General features: G+C 42.0%; 2 protein-coding genes across 9 annotated transcripts in view; one reads left to right on the plus strand and one right to left on the minus strand.

The window, feature by feature from the left end:
• Positions 1-27,147, plus strand: part of LOC135940837 (tetratricopeptide repeat protein 39C-like) — a 102,885-nt gene that overhangs the window by 34,626 nt on the left and 41,112 nt on the right. The window lies entirely within an intron of this gene.
• Positions 1-27,147, minus strand: part of LOC135940836 (zinc finger protein 574-like) — a 135,203-nt gene that overhangs the window by 13,819 nt on the left and 94,237 nt on the right. For 2 of the 8 annotated variants that reach the window (XM_065485916.1, XM_065485918.1), the window contains exons 2-5: positions 4,193-4,774; positions 3,284-3,406; positions 3,004-3,105; positions 2,604-2,660 (exon numbers count right to left, since the gene is read on the minus strand). In XM_065485916.1, the coding sequence (XP_065341988.1) occupies positions 2,604-2,660; positions 3,004-3,105; positions 3,284-3,406; positions 4,193-4,765 (855 nt within the window). In that variant the 5' untranslated portion in view covers positions 4,766-4,774. The other 6 variants (XM_065485914.1, XM_065485913.1, XM_065485915.1 and 3 more) reach the window with 6 other exon arrangements.

A 27,147-nucleotide genomic window follows, 5' to 3' on the forward strand; every position in this document is an offset into this window, starting at 1 on the left:
CAACTGGGCAGAGATGTCTCGCGGGCACCTTTCGAACCGGCGGTGCTCGCCAGAGGAAATTATACCTTATAAAAAACAGGGAAGGGGCCGTGGCGGGGGTGGCAGATCGCGAGGTGGCGCGCGCGGCGACCCCGCGCGGCGCGGCGGGCGAGTGCGGCGCAAATCCACAAAAATTGTTTCAAAGCAGTCTCAGAATCGGGTTGCAAAACGGATTCCAGACCGGGCTTTGTAAATATAAACCTAATTTGTTAATATCACCAAATTGCGAAACGACGCCTCGCGCCCACTTCAAGCTGCGAACCAGCATCGATTTTGAAGCAGAGCACGAGCTCGTGACCAAAATTTCAATAAGAAAATTTTCAAACAATAACGAATTTTGTTCAGCCGATAAAACGGTGGTTGTGCATTTTCAGCCAGTTGAGTCCCTGAGACGAATCGGGGCGATGGAAATTTTCCAAATTGGCAACGTTATTAATCGCTGTTGGCGTGAGAAGTAATGCCTGTCATCGAAATTACAAAGAAAAAAATCGTTGATTGTCAGCAGAGGTAAAGAAAAACTGGAGTTTATTGTAACATTGGTCGATAATTATCATTTGAAAAATCGTAAACGCAAATGAAACGAACTAAGAAGAATTTCTTTAATTGGAATGTCTCCACGTTCTGGAAAGTACTTTGAAAGTACTAAATCAGGCAGGCATGTGGCAAATTGGTCGTTAGATTAGAATAGCATTGCCAGAAACGAGTCGTCCCTTTTGCCGTCAGAGAACCTCCCTCAGCACAGCCACCGGCAATTTGCAACACGTTGTAAATTAAGAGAGAAAAAATTTAAATCACCGCCAGAGTGTCACTCAGACCGATCGAATTTAACAAAAGCTCTGACCATAGAGATCTTTGGCGCCCGGCTGGGCGTCCAGTGTTTCGAGATCACCGGGATTTGCGCTCGCGACTCGCGGCGGCCGCGGGGGCGGGCGGCCTGCCTCGGACCTGGGGTCCCGCTCTACGGGGGCGGCGTTCTTGATAAGGAACTTAACGGTGGAGGCGGGTGGGGCGGCTGCTGCGACGACTCGGAGCCGTCCACGGGGCTCGGCGAGAGAAACTTGCGCATGTACTTGGGGTAGTGCGTCTTCTCGTGCGCCTTGAGGATGGTGCTGCGCGAGAACGTCTTTCCGCACATACTGCAGCGAAAGGGCCGCTCACCCGTGTGCACGCGGCAATGGTCTTTCATGTGGTGGCGCAGCTTGAACGCCTTGCCGCAGTAGGTACACTTGAAGGGCCGGTCGCCGGTGTGGGCCGGCAAATGGGCCACCAGGGCGCTGACGTCCGGGAACGCCTGGCCGCAGAACTTGCAGACGACGGCCGAGCCCTCGGCCGCGTCGACGGCCGACGAGCCGGCCGACGACGGCGAAAAGTCCAGTTTGAACGGGCCGAAGTCGGACTCGGCGGCCGACAGGCCCAGCGCCGACGACGAGGCCGCCGACGCCGCAGAGTCGGACTTGAGCTGCGGCCGGAAGTGGTTGTCCAGGTTGAGCGGCTCGATGGGCGCCGTCGTCGGTGGCAGGAGGAAACAAGGGTCGCGGTACTTGAGCGAGTCAAGACTGTGCGACAGTATGTGCCTGGTTAACTTGCTTTGATGCGGGAATATGGCAGCGCAATACATACAGGAATACAACTTGTTTGGTAGACTTTTATCCCCTCCCTCTTCGCTATCCTGCAACAAATAAACATCAACTTCTTTTATCCAGCCCTGGTTAAGGTTTTGGTTTGTTTGCAAATTTTTATTCTTTTGAGAACAAATCAAGTTTCTTTTGGATGAGAGAGATAGTATCGTAAATATATATAATGTGCTCTTTACATGTCCAAAGTACGTTATACGCAAGCAAGGGAAGAGATTTCTTGCTCGTGTTTGTTCCAAATTCTTTTCCAGTTATTTGCTAATTGGCGCTCACCAATGTATTGATTGTCTCAAGGATGGAGTCGAGATTGCGAAAAGAAAGAAGTTGACGTTCATTTGTCCAAAAATCAAAGCAGGATTGTCTGAGACTTTACAATCAAGGGAGTTGAGATCTCAAAGTTACCTCACAAAACACAAAAACCAAAAATATATATGTATGTATATAGAGTATATAGCATAATTATTGTCAAAAGAGACACAGTCATAGTTTGACAATCTTTAGTTTGCACTTCCATTGACACAAATGCATAAAATTATTGTAGACTCAAAATCTCAGAATGGGCGGCCATTTGGAGAAAATGAAGGTCAACTTCTAACAAACTTAAAAACAAAACAACAGCAAAGTCGTCACATACTTTTAGTTTTAGATTTTAGAGAATGTATGTAGGCCTCCCTAAAATTGCTTTTTGACAGTTAGTTTGTGCTAAAAGGAATTTGCACATCGCAAATAGCACGCTCTTCACTCATTGTCAGCGGATTCATACACAAGGGGGTGTACGGGGGGGGGGTGGAAAAATGTCTAGATAGTCCAAAAGTCTGATATCATGATGTTGCTTGGGATAAGAAGAGTTGCCAAATAATGCTCAATGTCTTACTAATGGGTTTATATGGAACTGATGTATGCAAATTATCAACTGGCGAGTTTACATACCGAAGTTTTATTACGCCATGACATCCATGGGAAAAACATCATGAAATTTCGGTTCCTCTGCAGACGGGAGTTTGAAAATACATAGATTTAATTGTGCGCTTGTATAGTCATTAGAAATTCTCCTACTCTAGGAATGGGTTTAGCTTGTTCAATTTGTCTTAAATTAAATTTAGCATCTTTTGAGTGGCAATAATTAAAGAAAGGCTGAAACGTTTCGTTTTGGTTTTTTTGACTTTGTGATCTTGCCCTCGAAACAGTTATTGAACTCTGACAAAAACATGCTCAACATGCACTCCAAAGATCATCAGAAATAATATCGATTTGTATCAATATCATTAAGAAAAAAGAGAGAAACTGAAAGTAAGGCAAAGGTCGTGAGAAAAGCTGGATCATCACTTACTGGATCTAAAGGTGGTCTATATTCTGATGAGCCTTCCCCTGTTGTGCTTTTATCATCGCCAGTACTACTCCGTTCACCCCAATCAACTTCTTTCTTCAAAGACTGCAACGTGGACAAAGGGATATTTTTAGTTTCACAAAGCTCAAAGAACGAGACTACGGACACGCCAGAAAATTACTTTTGCGCCAAAAAAGGTGCATTCTGCCTCCTTTCAAAGCGCGCGTGTGAAAGGCTGCTGGCACGTGTCAGTCTGTCGCAGAAAAATGTGACAAAAGCTCACCAGTGGCACTTGCTGGACTGGTAACAACCCTGATGGTCCCGGTATTGGATCTGCTCTGGGCGACGTTAGCCCCCCAGGCGGTTCTCCTGGTATTGCATGTGGTCCAGGTGTATTTTCTTCACTCTGAAATTTAAGAAGAGAATTAGACTTGTGACTAGATTAAAAAAGTAGAATTTGATTGTTTTTAAGTATTTGGTAGAAAATGAAAAAGTATGATGTGTTAAAAATTAACAATTGACTAAGTCTTCATAATTGTGTGGTAGTTATTAAAATGCAACATTTCGTACTCTGGGTGTATGAATTGGCGGTTCCCATAGTACAATTAAATAAAAAAAATTGTGAGACTCTATGTAGCTTATTGTCAGCTTAAATTAGCTGAGAAAAATAGTATTGCCAGCAATGTCCAGAGGTTATATCTTGGAAAAAAACCATTAACACGAAGAGGCTATGAATTAAAAAAAAATGTTCTTTTTGCCTTAAGATCAATCGTTTATATAAAAATTAGAACTAAGATTTTTTCAAAATCAAGTCGGATATGCTTAGCTATTGGAAGTTCCTTTCCCTCATGTGAAGAGTCTGACCTGACCCAATAATCCAAATCTAGTTTTTTTACCCAAAATATTCCTCTGTTTGGTTTGATTGAGAGTTAAGCTCCAAAACCTATAGAAATTAATTTTTCTAACTCCTTAAATGTTTGACTATACAATAAAACACAGAAAATAATGTCAAAATTAGCCGACAAACTGCTACTGTCTTTTGTGTTTTGATCAATATATTTGTGAAATCAAACGATTGTGCAACAATTTAGCAGCATTAAAACGTACGAGCGGCGCGTGTGTGTCAAAACCTGCTGACACCCACTTTGCTCATTGCCAGACGAATCAATCGACACCCTCACTTCTCTCTCACCTCTTGCATGGCTTCATCCTCGTCCTCTTCGTTCTCGCTGTCCGAGGAAGTCGGCGGGCCTGAGTCTTGTCTGCTGCAGGGGGCGGGCGGGGTGGGTGCGGGGGTGGTTTTCAGTTCGAGCGGCTGCGGCGACGGGGCGTCCGCCGGCGGCCGCTTGGGCGTCTCTAGGCTTAAGGGCGCGGCCTCCGGGCTGGCACACGCTCGCTTCTCCACGCTGGCCGTCATCTCGACCAGACCCTTGACCCTGAGGCTCTCGGCCGTCTGCAGCAGGGCCGACAGCTGGCCGTACTCGACGTTCACCTCGCCCTTGTACATGAACTCGAGCAACGTTTTCAGCTCTGAGAATTTGACGTCCTTCAGGATGACGATCGGATGGCGGTCCGGGTGGTCCACGAAGAGCGACTGGAAGAAGGACGAGCACGCCGAGAGCACCACCTTGTGCGCCCTGAGCGAGTGGCCCTCGCACGCCAAGGTCACGTCCACCAGCGACTCATCCTGAAGCAGCTGATTGAACACCCCCAGCAAGTTGCTCTGATGATTGTTCCACCGGAGGCAGTATTGTTCGCTTCCCATGACTAAACCCTGAAACAATTGAAACGCAAATAACAATCTTTATTTTTAATTCATTCCAAGCACTATTATTTAACATGGGGGAAATGAATTATTTTTAAATATGAATTCATATTCTTACAGTGTCCTGAATTGAAGATTGAAATTTATCAAAAATTATCTTCAACTATTACTTCCTTCAAAAAATTAGCTTGCTATTTAGCATAAAGACAAAAATATTTAAATATCCGTATTGCATTATAGCGATAATATTTTTTTTTAATTTTGAAGCTTCTTAAATTAAAATAAACTCGCTTTTTAAACTGATATTGTTGAAACAAACAATTTGATGCTCACAAGTATCACTATAGTACATATATCTCAAACTGGAGTGATTTAAATGAAGAAAGTGTCCGTATTAATTTTTTTAATTAATTTCAAATTAAAACATTTATGTAAATTAATTCATGCGAATTTAGACCGCGCTGACTGAATTTGCCGGCGGCTCGTCGCGAATACAACCCCCGCGTCGGGGGAGCCATTTTTAATAGGCGCAAGAGCAATCTTTAAATGGCCACTCATCAGGCAGACAACAATAGGCCTCCCTCGGCTCGGCTGGCACCCTCCCCCCAACCCCCAAATAATCGGTGTCGGCGCGACGGACGCCGCCGCGTTTGTTCGCATTAGATCGGTTCTCACCTCTCTTCCCATGAGGGCGTTTTTCGGCTATCTGACTAGCATCGTTTCACAGCATTTTCCCACTCGGCCTGCCGGAGTTACGGCGGCTCGAAACGCGCAAACATTTAATTTTGCGCCAGACTAGAAGACACACTCATCCTTCCGACCAGACGGAGACGGGGGAGGCTCGGCCACTGACTGCTCTCGCGATTCGCGACTACGCGAGTCAACCGCGCCCGCCCGCCCACTCCCACCACGCATTCGACACACGCACACTGAAAATTCGTCGACGAGGGATGGGTTTATCAATATCGATATTATGCATCGTTTTCTGATTGCTCCACAATTATTTAAAAAAACACGCAGAAGAAAATTTTAATAAGAGAGAATTGAGCAAATTTTATTCCTCGTCTTACGAATTGAATTAATTTGAATTATTACGCTGTCGAAATTTAACTAGCTGCCCCGATTTTCAAAATAACAATTTAATTTAAATTAGAAATGGTTGAAATTTCACAGTAAAATGAAATTCACAAACACCAGAAAAGGTGAACAAAGTCTTACCTTTAAAATATGAACTTAAAAAACAACGCTAACAATAATGAAGATAGATCAAAATGAGACAATAATCATAAAGCAACAATTTTGTTCTTAAAAAATGGTAAAAAAATAAGGGTTGATATTGGGGGGGTGAGTGGGAGATATCGTATCGACTCCATCTCGATTTCGATTTTCATTGTAAATTACCTCCCGCCGAAGCCGAATTCGGCCGTCCGGGCCGATTTGCCGACGTCCTAAATTTGAATCGGGAATTACGGCGGCGGAGGCGACGATAAGCGGCCCCAAAGCGGCTCCCCCGCCCGAGTATCGATTTTGTGGCGCGTAGTTTGAAACAGAGCAAATTCTCGGCGGCGGCCGCGAAAGCGGCTAGCACGCCGAACGCGACGAGACGCAGGCCGAACCGGCGGCGGCGGCCGGTCGGTGGGGCCCTGGCCCGGTGGGTCGGGCCGGCGCCGCGAGTTGCCACTGCCTCGTTGCCACGGACTCACGCACAATTATGCTGCTGGCGCACGCACTGTACGCATGGCGAGGGTGGCCGCACCGCACCACACCGCACACACGAGGCCACGAGGACGGGCGTTTTTATCAGCTGATAAAATTGTGAATTTCAAGTTCCCCTCTGCACTGCACTGGCGAGCGGCTGCTGCCCGCCACACTGGCCGAGCAAGAGAGAGTGTATTTTGAGCTTTGTACGCACATCAAGGTTACAAATGAAAAGTAGTGCTGTGTGCGTGTGCCTAATAACGCACGCTCGCTCTCGGGGGGCGAATCGGAAACAGGCGGCACAGCGGCCACCCGATGGAAATAATAAAAAGCAAATCGTCGTGTCTCGTTGGAAAAATCAATATCATAGACAGGCCAAGTGCAAACACTCCACTCGGCAAGGGAGAATGATAATTTTAATAAGCCGTGGGCGCCGCGAAAAAATACAACTTACTTTCGGGAAGGCACGCACGCACGTGAACACGATAAAATATTCCCTCTCGTTATTCGTGAATGTACTCACTGTCTCATTGCAGCTAGTGGCAGTCGCATTCCCGCACCCGAAATAGACCGTCGCCGCATTGAAATTAATTCTCTACGTAGAGTGTGTGTGTGTCGGTCCATCTGCGGTGCACACACTCGCTCGCTCGCTCGCACACACACTCACGAATATTTTTATTCCTTCCCTGCGTGCGTGTGTCATTCACTGGCGGCGGCACAGATCGCGGTGATAACGCACTCGCGGGCGGCAGTCGGGGTCTGCTTGCGGAGAACGCGGCGGCGGCGGCGACGGTGCGTACCTGGCTAGACGCATATGAAGACGAGCGAGTGTCTCGGCCACGGCATCGATGGTGCCTCGCGTATCCCGGCCTACTGCCGACGGTCCTTGTGACGTCGTCTCTAGTGCTATGGTCGAGGCTCCCCTACTCGCTCCCCTTGCTGCGCCGGCTGGACCCGCGAGCCGAGCAAAACCAACCTTGCCGCCGCTGCTCTGTCGCCCGCGCCGCCGCGAATTTAACACACACTCGCTCACTCACTCGCTTGCTCGCTGCCTCGCCGCGCGCGCACACACACACACACACACACACACACACACTCACTCACTCGTTCGCTCGCTCGCTGACTCGCGCTCGCACGCGGCCAGGAATCGAACCAGAGGCCCTCTCTGCTGAAGGCAGCAAATAGGAAAATGAATCACACACCCGAGTGCGTGCGGCACCCTCGATCCGATTGTTTTTTGCTTTGCTCCTTGGCCACTCTCGTTGCGCTATTTTCGGTCAAATTCGCAGAAGGTTAAAATTGTCGTCAGGCTAGGGAATTTTACTCGGTCCACTTCATTGTCGAAAACAACTGACAATAATCTCTAACAATCCAAGGTTCAGATAAAAAATTAGGCTTTCATTTCAATTCACGCACGTTCATATTTGCGGACTTGCCATTGTCTAAAAACAAATTAATCTCATGAAATTAAAACAAATGATAAACGGTTATTGGAAATAATTAGGGCTGAATAACTTGAAAACAATCATTGGGTTTGTTGTTTGAGAAATTTAGCAACAGTTAACCACTACATTGTGCAATAATGAAATCATGACTGAGGAACAGTTACAATTTCAGATTTTGCCAAATTTCTCGAAATTAATCTGATTGCCAATGATATTTTCGCTTGATTTCGATCACTTTCGTCGTGATCTATCTAATGGCGTACGAATTATGAGCTAAATTTCCCTTCTGGTGAATTAAATCATGATTTCCAATAAGGAGACAATGCTCGCCGCTTGATTAGCATGTAAACTTTTGAGCCGATTTTCTAAACAATTTAAACATAAAGTTTTTAGCACTTTCCTCATTTTTAGATAGTATTTTAAGCAAAGGTAAAAGGAATATTTCACGAATTTTCAGTAAAGCTTTACTTTTAAAATTTGGCTTTTTTATTTCCTTCTTTGATATTTATTATCTTGTAACAATCTAAATGCTTTTAATATGGACGAAATATAAGAGTTATACACTTCCTTAAAACATTTTTAGTTTTTGTTTTTAAGTTCATGCGCGTTTGGCTGCGGTGTTTTTTAGCGAGCTATTCAAACCCTGGTTTTATTACGGCGAGAGCGTGTTGATGAGGCATTTTTTAGTTTCTCACGCAAACATAGAACCTTGATGACATTTTGACCCATGGTTAGAAGTATTTTAATGGTACACTATCAGTATCTTCTTTAAAAATTTGTTTGCTATTGTGATTAGCGCTCTAACCGACTGCGTCAGGGTCAGTTTGAGTGTAGCTTTTACCAATTAGAGACCAACATTAAGATGAACGAAAATATTTCTCATTATTGAGTAATTTTTATGAAAGCGTAACCGCCGTTAACTTACAGCGCATCTTAGTGTACCAAATTTACAAATGAAACTTTAATTTCAGGCAGCCCAAAAAAATTCGAATGATCTCTTTGTTTTCGAACCACGTTTCTTAATCCTTTTTAAACACATTAAAAATTTTAATAAATTTATTAAAAAAATCCTTTTTATACGAAAACTGATACAAGCATGAAATTATTATTCCAAAGTAATAATTCTAAACCTTGTAGGGCCCCTATAGAGTGCCGAGCCACGAAACGTATCAAGCGTGAAGATTGTCAGCGAAACGTATTATTCAATCCTCGATCGGCTCTATAGCTTCCGGAAAAAAGCCATGCAGATAGATACTCCTTCTTTCGATCAGCTGACAAAGAGCACCGCACGCGGAGTCGGCGAAAGACGATTTCGGCGCGATTTGCGTATGACTCATGAAAATGCAAATAATACGATCGGGCAGAGTCCATCGCGCGGCGGTCGGTCGTCGGTTGCTCTCTTTGCGCGAAGGCACCCACGTGTGTAATGCGAACGCACACAGACATACACAGGCAAAAACGCAGTAAATGGTGAAAAATCGCGCCCGACTCCACGGGTGAGTGACCCAAATAATATCGAGAGAACGGCAGCGGCCTCTGCAGCAGATAAGAAGTGATATTGTGTACATGATTCGAAAATAATCTGAAAGGCTGGCAGATCTATTGAAAAAAATAGCAGGCCCAGTGTTATTTTGGCGGCCGCGCGGCAATTTACCAGCGCATGCAAATTGAGTCGCGAGAATCGTTAGCGAAAAAGCAGCAGACGCACGGTGGAAAGTGTAAAAGCGAAGGCGGAATTAGCGAACGCGAGTTCACACGCACAGCAAATGCGAAATGTGCGCGGTGCAGATTCGGGGGTATTGACACCGGCCGCGAGCAGCAGCGGCAGCGGCGGCACCGACCGTCTCGCTCGCACTTTTAGCAGCCAGCAGCCAAAGCTGTGCGCTCGCTGCGTGCTATTAGTTCAGGTTTTCCATGCAGCCGCAGTTGAGGTCGGCTTTTTTTGCAACTAAATCTAATCGTGTTAACACTCGCCTTTATTGGCTTTGTTTCTCATTCATATATATATATATATATATATATATATATATGGATTTTTCTGTCAAAAATCTCTTTGAACGATATATATTTTATAACAAAAATTTGGATAGTATTTTTAATGTTAAAATTATTTTAATTTGACTGCTCTCGCAGGTGATCATCTGGGAATGGAAGGCTAAAAAATCGAAAAAAATAACACTCTCGGCTGTTTTGGCACCGCAGGCCTCATCAGCAGTACTTTACCTCCAAACAAAATTCATAACCACTGTATAAATTTTATTAGCTGTAGAGAATTTTTAAAACGTCCGCCTGCACTCCATCTCTGAGTGCAAAGAAATGTAGAAATGAGAAACGAAATTATGTTGATTTATTCAATCTGACTTTGTTTTTTTTTATTTAAAATTTAAAATAGATAAAAGTTTCCCCATAGCCCACGGTGGTGGACGAGACAATGTTTTACAATTTAAATTGTGAATTTTATTTGTTTTAACCGTAATGAAAATATTTCTCTCAAATGCGTAGGTCATAAATATACACTAAATGAAAAAATTTTTATTTTCTCTTTAAATTTTGATAATGTAAAAACTGCATGGTTTTAGTGCCCGTTCAGAAACTAATTTACCATTGGAAGGTTCCGACTCCAATAAAGAGCAAACGTACCAAGTTATCCCCATTTTTCAAGGTTTTCAAGCCTTTCAAGGTTGAATAAAACAACACGTGCACTTTTTATAAGATTATAATAAGCTGATTTTAAAAATAATCAAACTTCTATTGATTTTCAGTAAAAAAATCATTGTTGCTAACTGGAGCCTGGCCAATAAATGTTGCATAAAAATATTCCTTTTTGGCCAATCAATTTTCCTTCATTCTATCTCAGCTTTCCATTGCTGAGTGTGCAATCCTTAATTTCTTCTTTTGTTGCATTATTTATAGTTTTATGATTAGGCAACCTCAAGAGATTTGGCAGCATAGAACCTCACTTTCGTCCCCCTTCATATTAACTAATGTGCGTCTGAAAGCGAATGTTGCGGCGCACCTGCATGTGAGCAAGACAAGTGCGTTTGTGCGAGCGAGCGAACGAGCGTGTGTGTGTTGTCTACGAACGCGCTCCTTTCGATGATGCATCGATTTTTTATCGAGCCAGCGTCGCCGCCGCCACCACCGCCGTTACGGCAAAAGTAAAAGGATTAAATTTAGCGTCTGCGAGCACGGGGCTAGAGCGCAGAGAGAATAATCGCCGAACTTATGCAAACTCACGCAATCAATATGGGCTAGCACGGCAAAAAGAGGAGAAATTTTATTATTTCGGCCTCGCTCGCACGCGGTGCCGTCGCCGCGTTTCCTACAATGCGCCGATTTTGTGTCTGCCGCGCGCGAGTCAACAAACGCTCGCGCGGTTGCGAATGTACATCGCACCGGTGTGTGTACTTACGTAGAGCGCGACGCGTAAAATGGAGAAAAAAGGAGAGCGCGCCGCTCTAGCTCTCAGATGCAAATATTGACATCAGCCGTGCCGAATAATAGGCTGCCGCGTGTTTTCTATTTGCCCTTCGCAATTCCGTCGTAGGGCTAACGAGCAAAGAGGACTGTCGTTTTGGCTGCCAAAGCGCCGCCTCGAATTTGGATAAGCGGATTAGATAATTTAAAATTCACTAATGGCTCTGTTTCATTAAAGGAACTTGGAATTATCATTTGGAATCTGGAAAATCAAAGGGATTAAATATATTTAAGATTTTGTAGGTATTTTTGGAATATCCTAAAAAAAACTCAAGTTAATTTTAGCTTGGATATAAATGGACGTGCAAATTTTCATCTAATGAACTTTTTTAAGAGGAGCGCTGTCTTGATTGGCAAACAAGAAAACCATTCAGTTTTCTTCGAATCTGCTTTGTATATCTTTAGGGCTGTGAATTTTAGACGGGTTTTTACCCAATTTAGACGGTCTTAAACTGTTTTCCAGGGCATCATTGGAACCCAGTCCTAAAATTAAGCTAACATTTTTCTCCATAGTTAATTTATCTGTGCTGAATGCATTACAATTGTAATAAATTTGTTTTCGGAAAACTAAAAAAAATTATTTGTAAGCCAGAAACATGAAAAAATCGTCTATTTTGCAAAAGAGTTTAAAAATGCTCCTAAACTTACGTGTAAAATTATGCTTCTGTATTTCAAATGCGCACAACTGCTTTCGCTCTTTATTTTTTACAGGGGTCTTAATTTAGCTCATTTCAATACAGCATTAAATATAATTTTTTTTTTGCAATTCATCCAGCTCAAAAGTTTTAAGTTTGTTGCAAGCATGTTAGTATTTGTCAAATAATTCAGTTTCTCAACTTTCGTGCGGAATTTTGATATAATAAATTGGGTAAATTGGCGTTTCACCACGCACGCACACACACAGTTTTAACCCAGTTTCGATCGCGCGGGGAAGGTTCAGCAAGGCGACCCAGCATGCGTGCCGATCCAAGCCCACGTTTTTCATTTGGTATGGCAAGAAATGACGCGTGACCACGTAAAGGGAACACGCAGCAGCAGTCCGACCCGCTTCTTTCGCCAGAAAACGGATTGATCCGTGGCCGTGCCAATAATTTCCATCATTTTCCATTCAATGAACCCTCCTTCGCCGCCGGTGAGTGAACGAGCGAGCGAGCGAGCAAGCGAACGAGCAAAAGTCTACCGCTGGGCCGCACACACAATAACACACTTACGTGAGTGTGTGTGCGAGTGCGAGTTTCATTCCAGCAGCAACGCCTACGTGCTAGTCTGATAAAAATTTCATTTCAGCCGGCAGAACAGAGTGTGTGTGTGTATGTATGCGGCTGCTCGCACACAAGGGCACGCTTTTTTCGGCACGCACGCCTTTTCCGAAGAATTCCGAGTGTGCGGCAGTTTCGGAAAAAAAAGTTGCGCCCGGAGTTTTTGTTTTATTACCGCCGCTGCTTTCACGAAAGCGAAATTAGTGAAAAACGCACCCGTATACGTTCGAGGGAAGGGCCGCAGATAAATTGAGTGAGTGTGTGTTGGGCGCGCGTGTGAGTCTGCGATATTTATATATATATATAATACACATACACCTACTCGTTTTCTGTGTTGTGCAGGAAATGTAATCGGCTCCCAATTTGATAACGAGCCTCTCGGCCAGAAGTTTTGCGCATTGTTCCTCCCCGCGAGTTTTGCATAAAATACAGGCTTTGGCTGTCGCATGGAAATTGTTTTTGTGCCTTTCTCGCGCGCTTATGCCATTCAACGTGTGGCTCCGCGATTGAATTTTATTATAGGTGGGCAGGCGAGCGACGCAGCGCGGCGAGCTCCAAACCGCAATTAATGCGATAATCAGTCGATATCCAGTTCCAATTAGTGTTTTTAAAATGTACATATTATTTCATAAAATTTATATAAGTATATTGGGTCTGCACTCACACACACAAGTGAATCGATACCATGGGCTCTGGCGTGAGAGTGGAAAAAAGCAAATCAGACGAGACGCAGCAGCGCTCTCATTCAATTAATAGCGCGCGCTTTGTAAATTTTCCTCCATTATGGAATTAAACTGCTGGATGTTTTACCACGTACTGGATGCAGATATTTTTTTGCGGGATTTAAAACAAATGATTGATTGGCAAATTGAGATCAGTTTTTTCCCAGATTGAAGTCCTCGTTGAGTAAATTCTAAAGCAAAATAGACCACAACGCTTAACTCAATAAGGTTTTTATGTTCTTTTAAAAATCAGGGGCTGAAATTCAACTTGATTTCTTTCTGTTTGTCTGATTAATTTATTAGGTTCTAAATGAGCACGAATCGCGCAATTTTGAGGCTAAATGAAAGCATATCTAAAATCTTTTCTATTCACCAAAAGCACCAAAAACCGTTTAAAACTGTTTGTGAAGCTTTCCAAACATTTTAAAATCGCTCTAATAACAGTCTACATTTTTATTGTTAGAAATGAGATTTTTCAACAAAACGGAGTTTGGTCGTTTTCTGCTGTCTAAGACAAAGAAGCGAATATTAAATGTTGCCTTTTAATAACCCGTCAACTCCACAGAGAAGAGGAAGTCGGTAGAGTTTTGTGAGTACATCGTAAATCTGTTTTATTCGAGATATGTCGGTGAAACAAATTTATGGACCGATATGATATTTTTTTCGATTATTTCGATAATGCACTGTCACAATTACTCGTTGGTTATAACATATAACAATTATCTTAACAAAGATGCTTTTGATGAGTTAATTTTTTATCAAAGAGTTTGATAAACATAATATTTTAAAAGACTGATTTTTAACATCTCTTGGAGCACATACACAGTAAGCCTAGCCACAGAAAAATTTGATAGGATAGAAAAACTCTCCCAAGTGCCAGCACACATTCGAAATCTGTCAAGAATGCCATCGATAGAACTGAATTTAAAATCTAATAATTAGGAAATACAAAATCTGAAAATATTCAGTCCATAAAAGTATTAATTATTGGTTGAACAAAAGGGGTAAATTGGCTTTCAAACCAGTCAGCCAGCGCTGAAAGTCCTACGGGTTTTAACAGTATTTTAAATTGAATTTAGCCATGTGTTTGTTGTTTTGCAAATTCAGACAAGCAATTAGATGTTGGTGAGATAAATCAGCTACAAGTTTCATCATTCTATGGCTCATTGATTTTCTAAAACGAATGGAAGCTCAAAGCATCAACTGTAAACATTTACTGTGTAAAGGAATTTTCAGCCAACTCATTTAACTCTATAATGAAACACGAATTTTTCAAGTTGAATTTCCGCGCATGCAGTGCGAGCATTTATGTTGTGTCACCTGAACACGGCTTTATTAACTTTCGTGTTTGTGTAAGACAAGCGCGAGAGTGGCCTTTTGAAAAACACCGATGACTAAAAATCCCGCATTAAAAACGATAAATTCATACAAAGTTGCTGGCGGAGGCTGGGAAAACAAGGCAGTACTTAGGCGCAAAATTAATCCTTGGCAAGATGTTGAATAATCAGCGCGGCGTGCGGCTAATTCGCCATAAATCATGGGGGCATGCATCTACGCGCTCGATCGTGTGGTCAAAACACGCCGGAGCAGACGATCCGGGCCAGGTTGCGAATGTATCGGGATGAGAAAATCTCGTTCGATAACCGTAATCACCGGAATTCGATTACAAATTGAATAATTTTAATAACGTAATCGCGCACGCATCGAAAAGTCATAAAATGCCGGCCGGCCGGCCACCTGGTGTCCGAAATGAAAGAAACCGGTTCGCGCCGAGATGGATGGGCCCTTTCGTGTCCACGTTCGAGATTTGCACTCGATCATGTCTGCGTTAAACACACACTAACTTAACTTTTCTGCTCTCTTGATCGCGCCCGGCCGCCGTTAAGGTTCGGCGCGCGGAGCAAAAAACGCGCGCGGATAAGTACCTACGTTGCATGCGCACATGCGACCTGGACACTCACTCACTTACTTCAGGTTATTAAAAAAAGAAGTTATAGCCTCCCCCGCCAACACGTTATTCGCGTTTAAGGGCGTCGTCTCGAGTCGAAATTTTTCTCTTTCCTCCGCGAGTGCGTGCGTGTATTATATACGTGTATTATCTCCGCGCGCTCGCTCTCTGTACAAAGTGGGAATTATGCTCCTCATAAGAGCAGCAGTCAGTGTCTATGTATAGAAATTTTTATTATTTGCGATGTTAGGTCGTGCATGACCATCATCACACGAGATCAGGCTCTGCTCTGTGTGTATGCAATAATAATATTATTAACCTCTCTATATTAAACTCATTAAGATAAGCCTTTAAATCAAAGCAGCGGGAAATTTTATGACGCTGGTAATTTCAATATTTTCAAAGTCGAATGTGCCGTACTTAGCGCCGGTTATACACACACACACACACACACACACACACACACACACACACGTTCCTCTCACATAATGCAGTTAAACAACGCTTTAGGCGCTTTTCATACTTTTTATGCTCGATGAAAAGGCCATAAATTTTCCAACCCACACAAATATGCACGCGGCGGCGGCGATGGGAGTGAGTGAGTTTACGTTAGAGACGGACTAGAGAGCTGAGAGCGGGTGGCAATTAATTTATGCTAATTAATTTATGTATGATTTACTCATGGGAGGAGTTCGTGAAATCGCAACACAACGTTTTACTCGTGGTAATTAGGCGCGCAAATCGTTAGTTATTACGGGCGGGCATGTTTCGAATTTGCTGCTGCCGGCGCATCGGCGTTCGATTTATCGCGTCCGAGCAGAAAAATGGTAATTAGCCGGTCTGCACTTGAGCAAACACGCACGTAGGGCCAGCGTGCATAAATTTTCGTCGCGCGTTTTTCGTCGGAAACTAAGGCGAGTAGGCGTTTGGCAGCTCCTTCCGCGCGCGCAGATTAGAATTTTATTGCTCGAGGGAGCTGTTGAGTTGTCTGTTACAAAATTTTATGATAATCTGCGGTGCAAATTAATGAAATTCCGTACTATACGACTGTTAGCACGTAGTTCCGCTTTTTACGAGACTCTTCCGCACTTTTTCTGCTTAATTTCATAATATGCGCGCGTTTATTCCCTCTCAAAAATACACACAAGTGTAGCATAACAAGCCTTCTCAACAATATTCATAAACTTTAATTTAATTTTGTAAATTTCAAAAATTAGTAAAGCTTTGTAAGAATTCGTATCGGAATAATTTGAAAATTATGTTTATTACCTTTCTTTTGCAATATTTTTCAATAAATTTTAGAGCTATCTAACTCATGACTTAAGATTTGATTTTTTCCCCGGGAAGATTCACCCAAGCTTTCAGTGTGGCTAAATTGGTTTAAGAAATTTAACGGAACCCACGTGGAGGGTGAATTTGGACCGCAGCGCATGTGTGAAAAATTAGGACGGGGTAAACGCAACCGGGGAGACAAACGTGTCGTGCACGTTGTCTATCTCCCGTCAGATGCTTGAAAGGGGGTACGCAGAAAGAAGGTGCAAAATGCGCGTCGCCGTCTCCAATCGATATTCTAATTCACATGCGGCTCATTGGCTTGGCTTTGAAGCAACAATCGGCAATAACTTAAAACACGCTTGTATAATCATTGCTTTTGAATTTGTTTTTAAAATTGATCAAACAGCTTTATCTTAAAACAATGTGGGAAAAAATAGTAATAAATTATATATAATAATGTTTAGCTGTCTTTGATTCATACCAAAAATAAAAAAAACTTACTGAAGAAGGCAGAGTTAATTTATTTGTGAAAATTATTTGACTATAGCAAAATAAAAAAATAAAAATAATTTAACAGAAGTTGAGCGTAATGCCAGATTTATTATGAACGAGGCTTCAATGATTTAAATGAATTATTAAGAACGAGGTCCCTTCAAAGCTTAACTATATAAGTTAGACTAAAATGTAAAAAAATTGTAAAAATCGCAAAGGCGCGGTACTCACCTCAAAGAGGGCAGCGCAGCTCTGAAACAGAGTCGGGAAACGCGCGGAAAATCACATGCAGCACTAACAGAGAACACAACCAAATGAACACAATCAGAATTCGTCCGCCTCTCAGCAGCGACCAGCGACTTCGTTTCCTTCGCCAGCACTCACAGAGCGAGTGAGCGAGCGAGACTCTCTGCGAGTGAACGCCGCGAGTGCACAGGGACTCTCTTCACCTTTTCGATGTTGCGGAGTGTGTGTGTGTGTGTGTGTGTGTGTGTGTGTGTGTGCGAGAGTGCGAGAGTGTGAGAGAGAGAGAGAGATGCACGGCGGCGGATCCGCGCGCTGCGTGCACGGGAGAGAATAGAGCAGGAGGCTCCGCCGCCGATCTGTACTCGTGGTACACGTACGTACTTACTTGGCCGGCCTCCCTCTCCTTATTGCAAACTTCTTCTGCTCTAAGCTAGCTGCCCCCTTAAAACGCTCTCTCTCTCTCTCTCTCTCTTTCTCTCTCTCTCTCTCTCGCTGCCACACACACCTATCCCAGCAGCAGAGAGAACCAACCAACGAACCTTGATGGAAATTGGCGAAAAAAGAGCAAGCGGAGAGAGGAAGAAAATAAATAAGAAAAAATCGCTCGCTCGCCTGCTCGTTCGTTCGCTGGCTGCTCCTCGCTCTTCTTTTTGGCTCGCTCGGTGAGAAGCTCCGCCGCCGCTGTGCGCCGAGAAAGGCCGCCGTCTATTACGGCCATGCGTGACTCGACATTATGTGCGTGATCTGCGTGCACGTTTTAAAAATGTAATAAGTTTTTCATCATCCTGGGCAAACAGTATTTAATTATAACTCCGGTAGCACCCGCGTGTCGGCGAGGCCGAATCGATAATTCGCCAGGCTCGCACACTCGCATACCAGGAAGAAATTATATTTTCCTTCTTTCTTTCTTCCTTCGGGGAAGCGAACGCGCCTTTCGCGGGCACTTGCGGCCAATTTCGGGAAAACGATTTCGCCACCGCCGCCGCCGACGCCTCGCACCGGCCGGCCGGCTCTCTTCGTGCGCGGCGGATTCCCTTTCGGTTGGAAATTCGAGCCTACCGCTGCGGTTTTCAGCACATTTGTTTTGCTCGGTGAAAAATTATCATTTTTCGGCTACCGTTGGCACGCACGTTGCTGCTGGAGACGTGCAAGGTCTCTTCTTGTGTTTGGATGATGGCTTGGCTTGGGATACTCTCGAAGCGGACTGAGAAAGTTTTCCACGCCGTGCACACAGTTTGCCTCGAAATGTGCTTTCATGCCTCTGCCTAGTCTATATTATTCAAGAATAGTTTCATTTTTATCATCTGGCTCTAAAAACACTACTTGAGTAAAGTTTAGTCAATCAGACGCAAATAAAGTTTTTTCTCTTATTTGCAGCGTAGCAGTTGGAGATGCATATTTAAATTATTGAGCTGGAGTCTATTGCAATGAATATTTAGGAAAAGCTTTACATGAAATTTGTGAAAATCCTTTTTACTTTTACTTGAAATGCTATCGAAAAAATTAGGGAAAAGCTAAAATTTCCCAGGTCAAATTATTGAGTAAACCGGCTCAAAAGTTTGCATGCTAATCAAAGTCTCCTAATTGGAAATAATGATTTATTTCGCCAGAAAGGAAATTGAGATCTTAATTCGCACAGACGAGAGGGATCGACATCTAGAGAAAAAAATCACACACGGGGCAGTGCAGGCATTCCTTTGAATTTTAAGTACGTAGGAAATAATCTAAATGTTTTTCCGCGATTTTAACTCTAACGCACGCAATCTTAAAAAATGCTATTATTTTTTAATTTGATATTTTACTTTCTAGGCAAACCACATTATCGTTTTTAAATCGGTGCATTTTACGGTGTTGTACATCTTTTATTAAAAATCTTACTCTCGGCTGTTACCAAACTCATAATATAGAAAATCCTACGAATATGAAGTATGACTTATCAATCCAGCATTTGTAAAAAATCGGTTCATCTGTTGGTGGGAAAGGAGAGGAGCCATCGATCATCGATTTGTGCCGACCTGTCTTTGCGGAATTAATTCGATTCTCTTTTGCGAGTAGGGCGAGCGAAAAAAGCGGAATTTTCGCACATCGTCCGCGTTCAAAGGCCATATATACTGAGTGAGTGTGTGAATGCGAGCAGTGTGTGTCAATGAGAAACGCGCTCACGGCGGCCAGCAGCGGCGGCGGCGGCGTCGAAAATAAGGAGCGATCAATTTCTGCTCTCTGGCACGCATTCAAGCAATAATTCTTTATTTCCCTTTGAGCACAGCGAATAATAATAGAGAGCAGAATTTTCCGTTTTTATCATAACAAAAGGCGGAAAAAAGCGGGCGGCCGGCGTCGAAATACACTCGGCGAAAACTGCGGTCGCTTGACCTTTTACGATTGTTTTTGTGTGCCCGGCCCGGCGAGATTGTCTGTTTGGTTGTAAAATTGCAAACTGCTCTGTCGCAAAAATATAAAAAAAAGACTTATGCGCATTTAGTTTGCAATGACAGTCGAGAAATTTTTCGCCATTTCTGCTCGTATGATTTTTATTCCGCCGCCGTCGAAGAGCCGCGCCGAGTGCGGTGCTCACCAGCATTTTGAAATATTCATGCAAATTTGATATAGTATACGCCCTTGCGTTACTCGCACTCAAACTTTTTTTGCCACGGTGAAATGGTTTACTGAAAATATTTGCTCGCAAATAGAGATTTTTCACTGTGCTTGACACATATAGAGCGATGGCATAAAACTGTTTGCCATAAAAGTAAGTTGTTATCTCTTACTAAGAGAGATTGAAAAAATCCGGGGGCGAGTTTTGGATTTCCATCATTCCTTGCCACTTTGCACAAATTTAGTGACAGTGCGTCTTATTCTTAGTATTGCTGATGAATGGATCTAATAATTTTTCCCGCCAGACTGCCGTAATCGACGACTAAATGTATGGGCGATACTTAATTCATTAATTACTTATGCAGTAATTGACTATTTAGATCAAAACCAATAAGATTAATGGAAATAACTGATTTTCAGTTATATGTTTTAAAAATTCCATTTTATTTTGAAGGTCTGTTCTGCAGATCTAATGGAAGAACTATTTAACAAAATATTTGTTTGGGAAAACTATTACAATTATTGATATTATTTGTAGCGAAATTATGGTCTTCAAAATGTTCGGTCAGATAAATTTTTCAACAATTACATATCCTTCGAAACCCCCATTTTGTCATCAAAGAACCAAGTGGCAGCAATGACGTTATATTTTTTAAGCACTTTTAAGTTTAACTGGACTTTATTGCAAAATATGAACACAGAATTTAACTGGCAGCAAGCTTGAAATGAAAAATTACTGATGGATGAACGTTAACCAAAAACTATCCCCAGCGACATCACAGTAAAATTATAATCTTTTAAAAAATTCAATTTATTGCAAAAAATGATATATATATATACAGGGTGCCAGAAAAACCGCGTAGAAACAGTCATAAGGTTGCGCAACCTGTGGAGGTTAGGTTACAGTCCAGGGTTTAAAATCGTCGCGCAAAAGGGGTGTTTTTTTGAGGGTATAGGGTTGCGTGGCTGACAGGGGATGACGGTCGACGTCAAAGTCGACAAAAAGTGTCGTGTCGCACATGTTTTCAGGGTGAAATTTTCCGCAAAGACCAAATTTGAAGTTGAAAACTTGAAATTGTTCGGAGTTTTTTAGATTGTTAAGAAAATTCGACCAAAACCCGACTTTTCGTTACCAACCGAGGAACGCATTTCGTATAGGCGGTCAAATGTCATAAATCTCGACATAAAAACGTGAAATTCGGTTTGAGGGCACAAAATAAAGTGCTGAGCAGAAAAAATTTTGGTTTTTGAAAATCAGACCAAAAATGTCCATTTTCATAAGGGGTCTGTGTTTTGCATTGCAGCTCAACACCTATGCGTCTGAGAGCAAAAATAAGCGCAGATTCTGAAAGCTGATAAAATTTGCAATCTTCTTCATGGGGGAAAAAAATTTCCTCCGCCTTCGAATTTTCCGGAAAATTCCATTAAAAAATCACTTGACTTCTTGGGAAAAGGAAAAATATCGAGAAAAATTTTTCAAGATAGCCAAAACTTAGCTGGGGTCTTTATTAACTTTTCGTGAAAAAATAAAAACATTCGTGCAAGCCGTTTTCGTGTAGCACGCGTTTTCCCAAGTGTCCAACTTGAAAAATTAAAAAAAATTGAAATTTTCCAAAAATGGTCAAATTACACATTTTTGGACTCGTCATGAAATGCTGATTCCAAAAATGTTTAGTTTTTTAGAATCGGATAATTTTTCAAAAAGTTACACCATTTTTAAAAAGTTGAAATTTTCAAAAATTTCTTAAATGTTTCAAAGTTTCATAACTTTTCGAATAATGCTCGGATTTTCAAAAACCAAACATTTTTTGAATCAGCACTTTGTGAGGAGTCCGAAAATGTGCAATTTGACCATTTTTGGACACTTTCGATTTTTTTCGGTTTTTTCAAGTTGGACACTTGGGAAATCGTGCGCAGCATGAAAACGGCTTGCACGAATGTTTTTATTTTTTCACGAGAAGTTAATAAAGACCCCAGCTAGGTTTTGGCTATCTTGAAAATTTTTTCTCGATGTTTTTCCTTTTCCCAAGAAGTTTAGTGAATTTTTAAAGGACTTTTCCGGGAAAGTCGAAGGCGGAAGAAATTTTTGTTCCACACAAAGAAGATTGCAAATTTTATCAGCTTTCAGAATCTGTGCTTATTTTTACTCTCAGACCCATAGGTGCCGAGCTGCATGGCCAAACACGGACCCCTTATGAAAGTGGACAATTTTGGTCTGATTTTCAAAAACTAAAATTTTTCCAGACCATCTTGCCATTTTCTAGCAGCATACCGAATTTCGACTTTATTCGACAAGATTTGTCCCCTAACTCTCCTTTCGAGCTGAGCTTCCCGACACGTGTTGCCGGAGTTAGACATTTTCACCGATTTTCATGAAAAATCATAATTTTTTCGATTGTTTCACATCAACAATGGCTTCGCCGGAAAATTTCAGCCAGAATCGATGTTGCGCTTCACATTTTGTGAGAAAATTTGGGAAAGCCGTAATTTTTGGTGACCTGAAATTCAAAATTTCGCTTTCCTGAAAAATTTAACATTGCAAATCGAAAAAATAACGCTGGATTCGGAATCCCCGTGAAATTTTACCCTAGAAAACCTGTTTGCACGATAGAAAAACGAAGGTTCGTGTCTCGGAAAAATTTAACCTGAGTTTTCCATAAGACACCTTTTTCGCCTGAGCATTTTGCATTGTACCGGCGCAACAATCGACCTGGGAGGGTAGACACCAATTATTGGTCTCTTCCTCCACAGCCAAAGTTTATGCCGCCGTTGGAATTTTTCGGATCGGACTCCGGGTTCTCAAAATAGAGCCCCGGGATCAGTGGTCGTTCATTTCTTGTACACCCTGTATATATATATATATATAGAAATCGATATCACCGTCGACGCAAAGCACCTGAAACACAAAATACACGTAATGAAGCGCAATAATCGCGCTTTCATCCCCTTGCGAGTTCCAATTTTGAGCACAAAAAGCAGCAAGAACGAGCGAGCGCAGGCGAGCAAGGGCCGAAAGCAATTAAAAATGTTCACGCGCACAAAATAAATTATCCGCTCCTTCAGGTCTCACGTGCGTTTCCTTGAGCGACATTGTGTGGGTATTTTCGGCGTGCTGGCCTACAATGCAATAATGAGAGAATAAGCAACGACACACACAGCGAGTACATAGCCAGCGTGTGTGTGTGTTTATGTACCTACGTACACACACGGCGAGTTAGAGCAGCGAAAATAAAATAAAGGCAGCAAGACGAATGTGTACGCGATGTAAAAAAGCATAGGAGGCTCTCTCTCTCTCTCTCTCTCTCACTCGCTCGCTCGCTCCTTTGTAATATGGGCAAGTGACACGCAACGCCGCTGCCGAGGCAGGTAATTTCCATCATCTCCCGAGCAGCCAACTCTTTTCTAGGGCTCGCGTTTTTTCCCCGACGCCTGCACGCACCCGCCGACGCCAGCCAGCGTCGTAATCATTATTTTTGCTCAAACATCATCAAGCACTATATAGTGAACGAGCAGGCGAGCCAGCCAGCGAGCCGAGCCGCCTCTCGATGGCCCTCCTGCTTGCCCGAGACAACCTTGCCCTGCTGCGTCGATAATTACACGGCACGCAGGCATGAACTCACCGCTGCGTCCTAATCTAAGCTTGCAAAATTGTTAAATTTCCGACAGAATCTCGTCGAGAGTCCGTCTCAGTCAGCCGTAAACTCAAGTTTGAGACTTGGATCGCTGCAGATAGCACGAAGTTTGGCATTAAACAGACTATAGCTGTTTCACTTCTGGTGCTTTGTTAATGCATGTCCTAAAAGCTCAAATTAAAAATTCGCTCACTGTTCTTGAGAGGTAAATGAATAACAGGACATGATATTCCTTGATTTTAGTGTTATTTAATTAATTAATTAATTAATTTAAACGAGCGAATTTTCAGCTTCTCCCCTTGTTATTAATTTTTATTCAAATATTTTTTAAATATGTATTTAAACGGCTTTATGTCATTTGACTCCTTGAACTGTCTTGGGAGAATATAAGTCGAATGGTGTGCAGTTTTTGTAAATCTGATTGTTAGATGTCGAGATCAAGTGAAAAGCGTGTTTTTTTAGATTGCAGAGATTGCAATAGTTCAAATCAGTTTGTCAACTAAATCTCGGGTTCAAGAGTCACAAGTACGAAAACTGCACACCACTCGACTCGTCTTCACGTTCCACGATGTACTGAAGTAGTTTCAGGTTGATAAACACTAAATTCCATTCACTAAACAACGTAATTTTGTAAAATTTACCGCTTTTTATGGGGAGAAAAAGGGGTTGAAGGGTTGGCACCCTTACACTAGTTAGGCTATCTAGGGGAGGTTCAAACAAATCTAGAGATGTGTGGTTTTTTAAATTTTGACCATTAGAACCTGAGATTTGGGCGTGTAAACATAAAAATGAAAACAGCATTCTAGATTTTACCTTATCTATCGTCATTTTGCACGCTCTACAAGTTAGAAAAATTAAAAAGAATAATATATTCATTATTTCAAATATTTTCATTTCGAAAATTCGATTTTATTGACCCTAACCTTTAACCTTTTACTTTGAGGTCAACAGGTAAGTTGCTCCACTTCACACAAAGAGTTGAATGGTTTCTGGATTTTTGTTTTGAAGACTAATTTGACCCGATTTCGAGAAAACTCAAAATTCGTAAAGCCCGCAAATGTGGGAAATTCGGGGCTTACTCAATGGCGTAGGGCCTAGTTTCAGTAAAAAATTGCAAGAAGATCCTCAGAACCCTCTGGACATAGGGTTTTACATTAAAATCATTTTAATCATTGTTTTCAAGAATAAAAATCCACATTAAACAGTCTTAAACTTATATTGGAAAAAATTCCGTATAAAAACAGGGGTTTATTTTAAAGTAAATTTAAACCACAATGAACGTGAACGGTTTAGAAAATGGTATTAAAATTTTACTGTCGTTTTATCACGGAGCACTGATATAACTGAAATAAATCGGGACGGCTCCAAACTGCAAACAGCTATCACATGAATATAATTTTCAACCACACGCAGTGGCACCGGCTTAAACACAAAAGTTAAAACTAAGAGGAAAAAACAGCGGAATTAATTTGTATACGCGGCCGCTCGATTATGTGTCAAAACATTTTTTTGCTGCCGCGTCAAAATAATATGACCAAGCAGAATTTCAGTTTTTTGCTGCGCGTCCTCTCATCCTTTCGTCTCTTTTCGCACTCTGTGTGTGTGCAATTAGAAAGAGGAACTGCTGCTTTTAGTTTGCATGATGGACAGTTCGGGATAATGAAGCTAATTTGGACGCGATGCACTTCGCAGTCTCCGCACGGCGCGCACGGTGGGAATTGCCCGCTCCCCGGTCACGCGCTTTTGCCACCGCTCTCTGCCTGCTCTCAATGTGTGTGTGTGTCTGCGGATTTCCATCCGCGCACGAGGTGTAACACAATATATAATGAATGCTCGGCCGCAGGATTATTTTAATGCGAGAACACCTTTGGCGTACCCGGAACTGCAGGTGATTAATTACCTGGCCACTTTTAACTGCTGCCTCATTGCTACTTTTTGAATGAAGCTTTTTTGGAGGTGGAATATTTCATTGTATTATGTGCGAAATGCAAATTTCGCGAATTTGTCTAGCTGTGGGAAGTTATTTTTACACCAGAACGCACTAATCAACATGCAGCTTTTACAAGCGATAAGTTAATTGGCGGAAGATGCTTTTGATGGAGAACATCGTGTTAAGTAATTGCCTATTAAGAGTATGTGACGAAGAGAAGAATAAATTTTAGTATTTCGCTTTTTTCAAATGCTATATAAAGTGCTCATTTGCGTTTCATTTAGAGGACTGATTTTAAATTAGGTCACCCAACTGGAGAATTTATTATCAGATAAATTTTTAACCACCCTTGCTTTTAAAGTAGAGATTTACAGGCCAACAATTAAGACTATTTTAGCATTGTGAATGTAGCAAAATTAGTTCATTGATTGTGAAATTTAACAACTTTTTATCTTTGCAATGTGTAATAATTAACTCAGGACCAGGTACCAACTTAATTTCAGATTTTACCAATTTTCTCGAAAATGTTTTATTATTTTCAATGAATTTTTCGCTAGATTTCTTGTTGCGATCTATCCATTTGTGTGCGGATTATGAAGAAAAATTATCCAAATTTTTTACAATAAGGAGACAATTTTTATTGATGCTCGCCGTTTGATTAGCATGCAAACTTTTGAAAAAATTAATCGGCAACCGAGGGAATTGTTAGCTTCTTCCAAAATTTTAAATAGTTTCTCAAGTAAAGGTAAAAATTATTTTTTTCCCATTTTCTGCTTTCCTTTAACTCAAAACACTGCACTGACTCATACCTTTTTTTTACCAAAATGTGATTTTAAATAAATGAATAGATTTTGGCAACTATTAAATTAGTGTCATTGAATATAATATGAATGTTTGTACCTTAATGAAAATAAAATAAATTTCAAACCTAAAAAACATAATTGGGCAGTGCCCTCTACACTGCCAATAAGGGCACAGACTAAGTCTTAGTCTGACCAACAAAAAATGCAAGAAGCCACTGGTATTTCATGTTAACCGTTCCTAAGAATAAACTAGCTAAATTTATTTTATAACGTCTTCTTCTTCTCTGAAAACGAAAATTTTGGACGAGAAAAGTTAACGAATAAGCTTGAAGCTTATAAAAAAATGCTACAGTCCTGTGTTGATTAGTATTTATTTTGTAAAAATTCCTAGAACAATTATAAACGATTCAGCAAGTAATATTTTAACAAGATTTTCAAAGAAACGGAATAAATCGGTGACATTGAGTGGTGCAGCGCAGCAAACGGTGGGAGTGCTCATCATGCAGGCAATTGAGTAGAAGGAGCATAAATATCACAACACTCTCATTCTATCCGCCTGCTTAAGCGACAAGAGTGACTGTTTCGCGGAACCCGTTCGCATGCAGCCTAGCTGAAGCTAATGCACGTCGGATTTGCTCGTCGCCTTGGTCTTAACAATGCACGCGGGCACTTCTCGGTCGGTCGGTCGGCCTGCTGGACGGCCCGCCGCGGCATATACGTATGTGTATATGCGCGCTGCAGAGCGAGCGGCGCGATGTGTATAATAATGCTAATGTCATTCGGTTAAGCGTGAAAGATACAGGAGTACAGATAAAAATAAAATGCTGCTTAAGATGTGGTTACAATAGCTGAAAATGCGC

Source organism: Cloeon dipterum, chromosome 3, assembly GCF_949628265.1.
Source record: "Cloeon dipterum chromosome 3, ieCloDipt1.1, whole genome shotgun sequence".
NCBI lineage: Eukaryota > Metazoa > Arthropoda > Insecta > Ephemeroptera > Baetidae > Cloeon > Cloeon dipterum.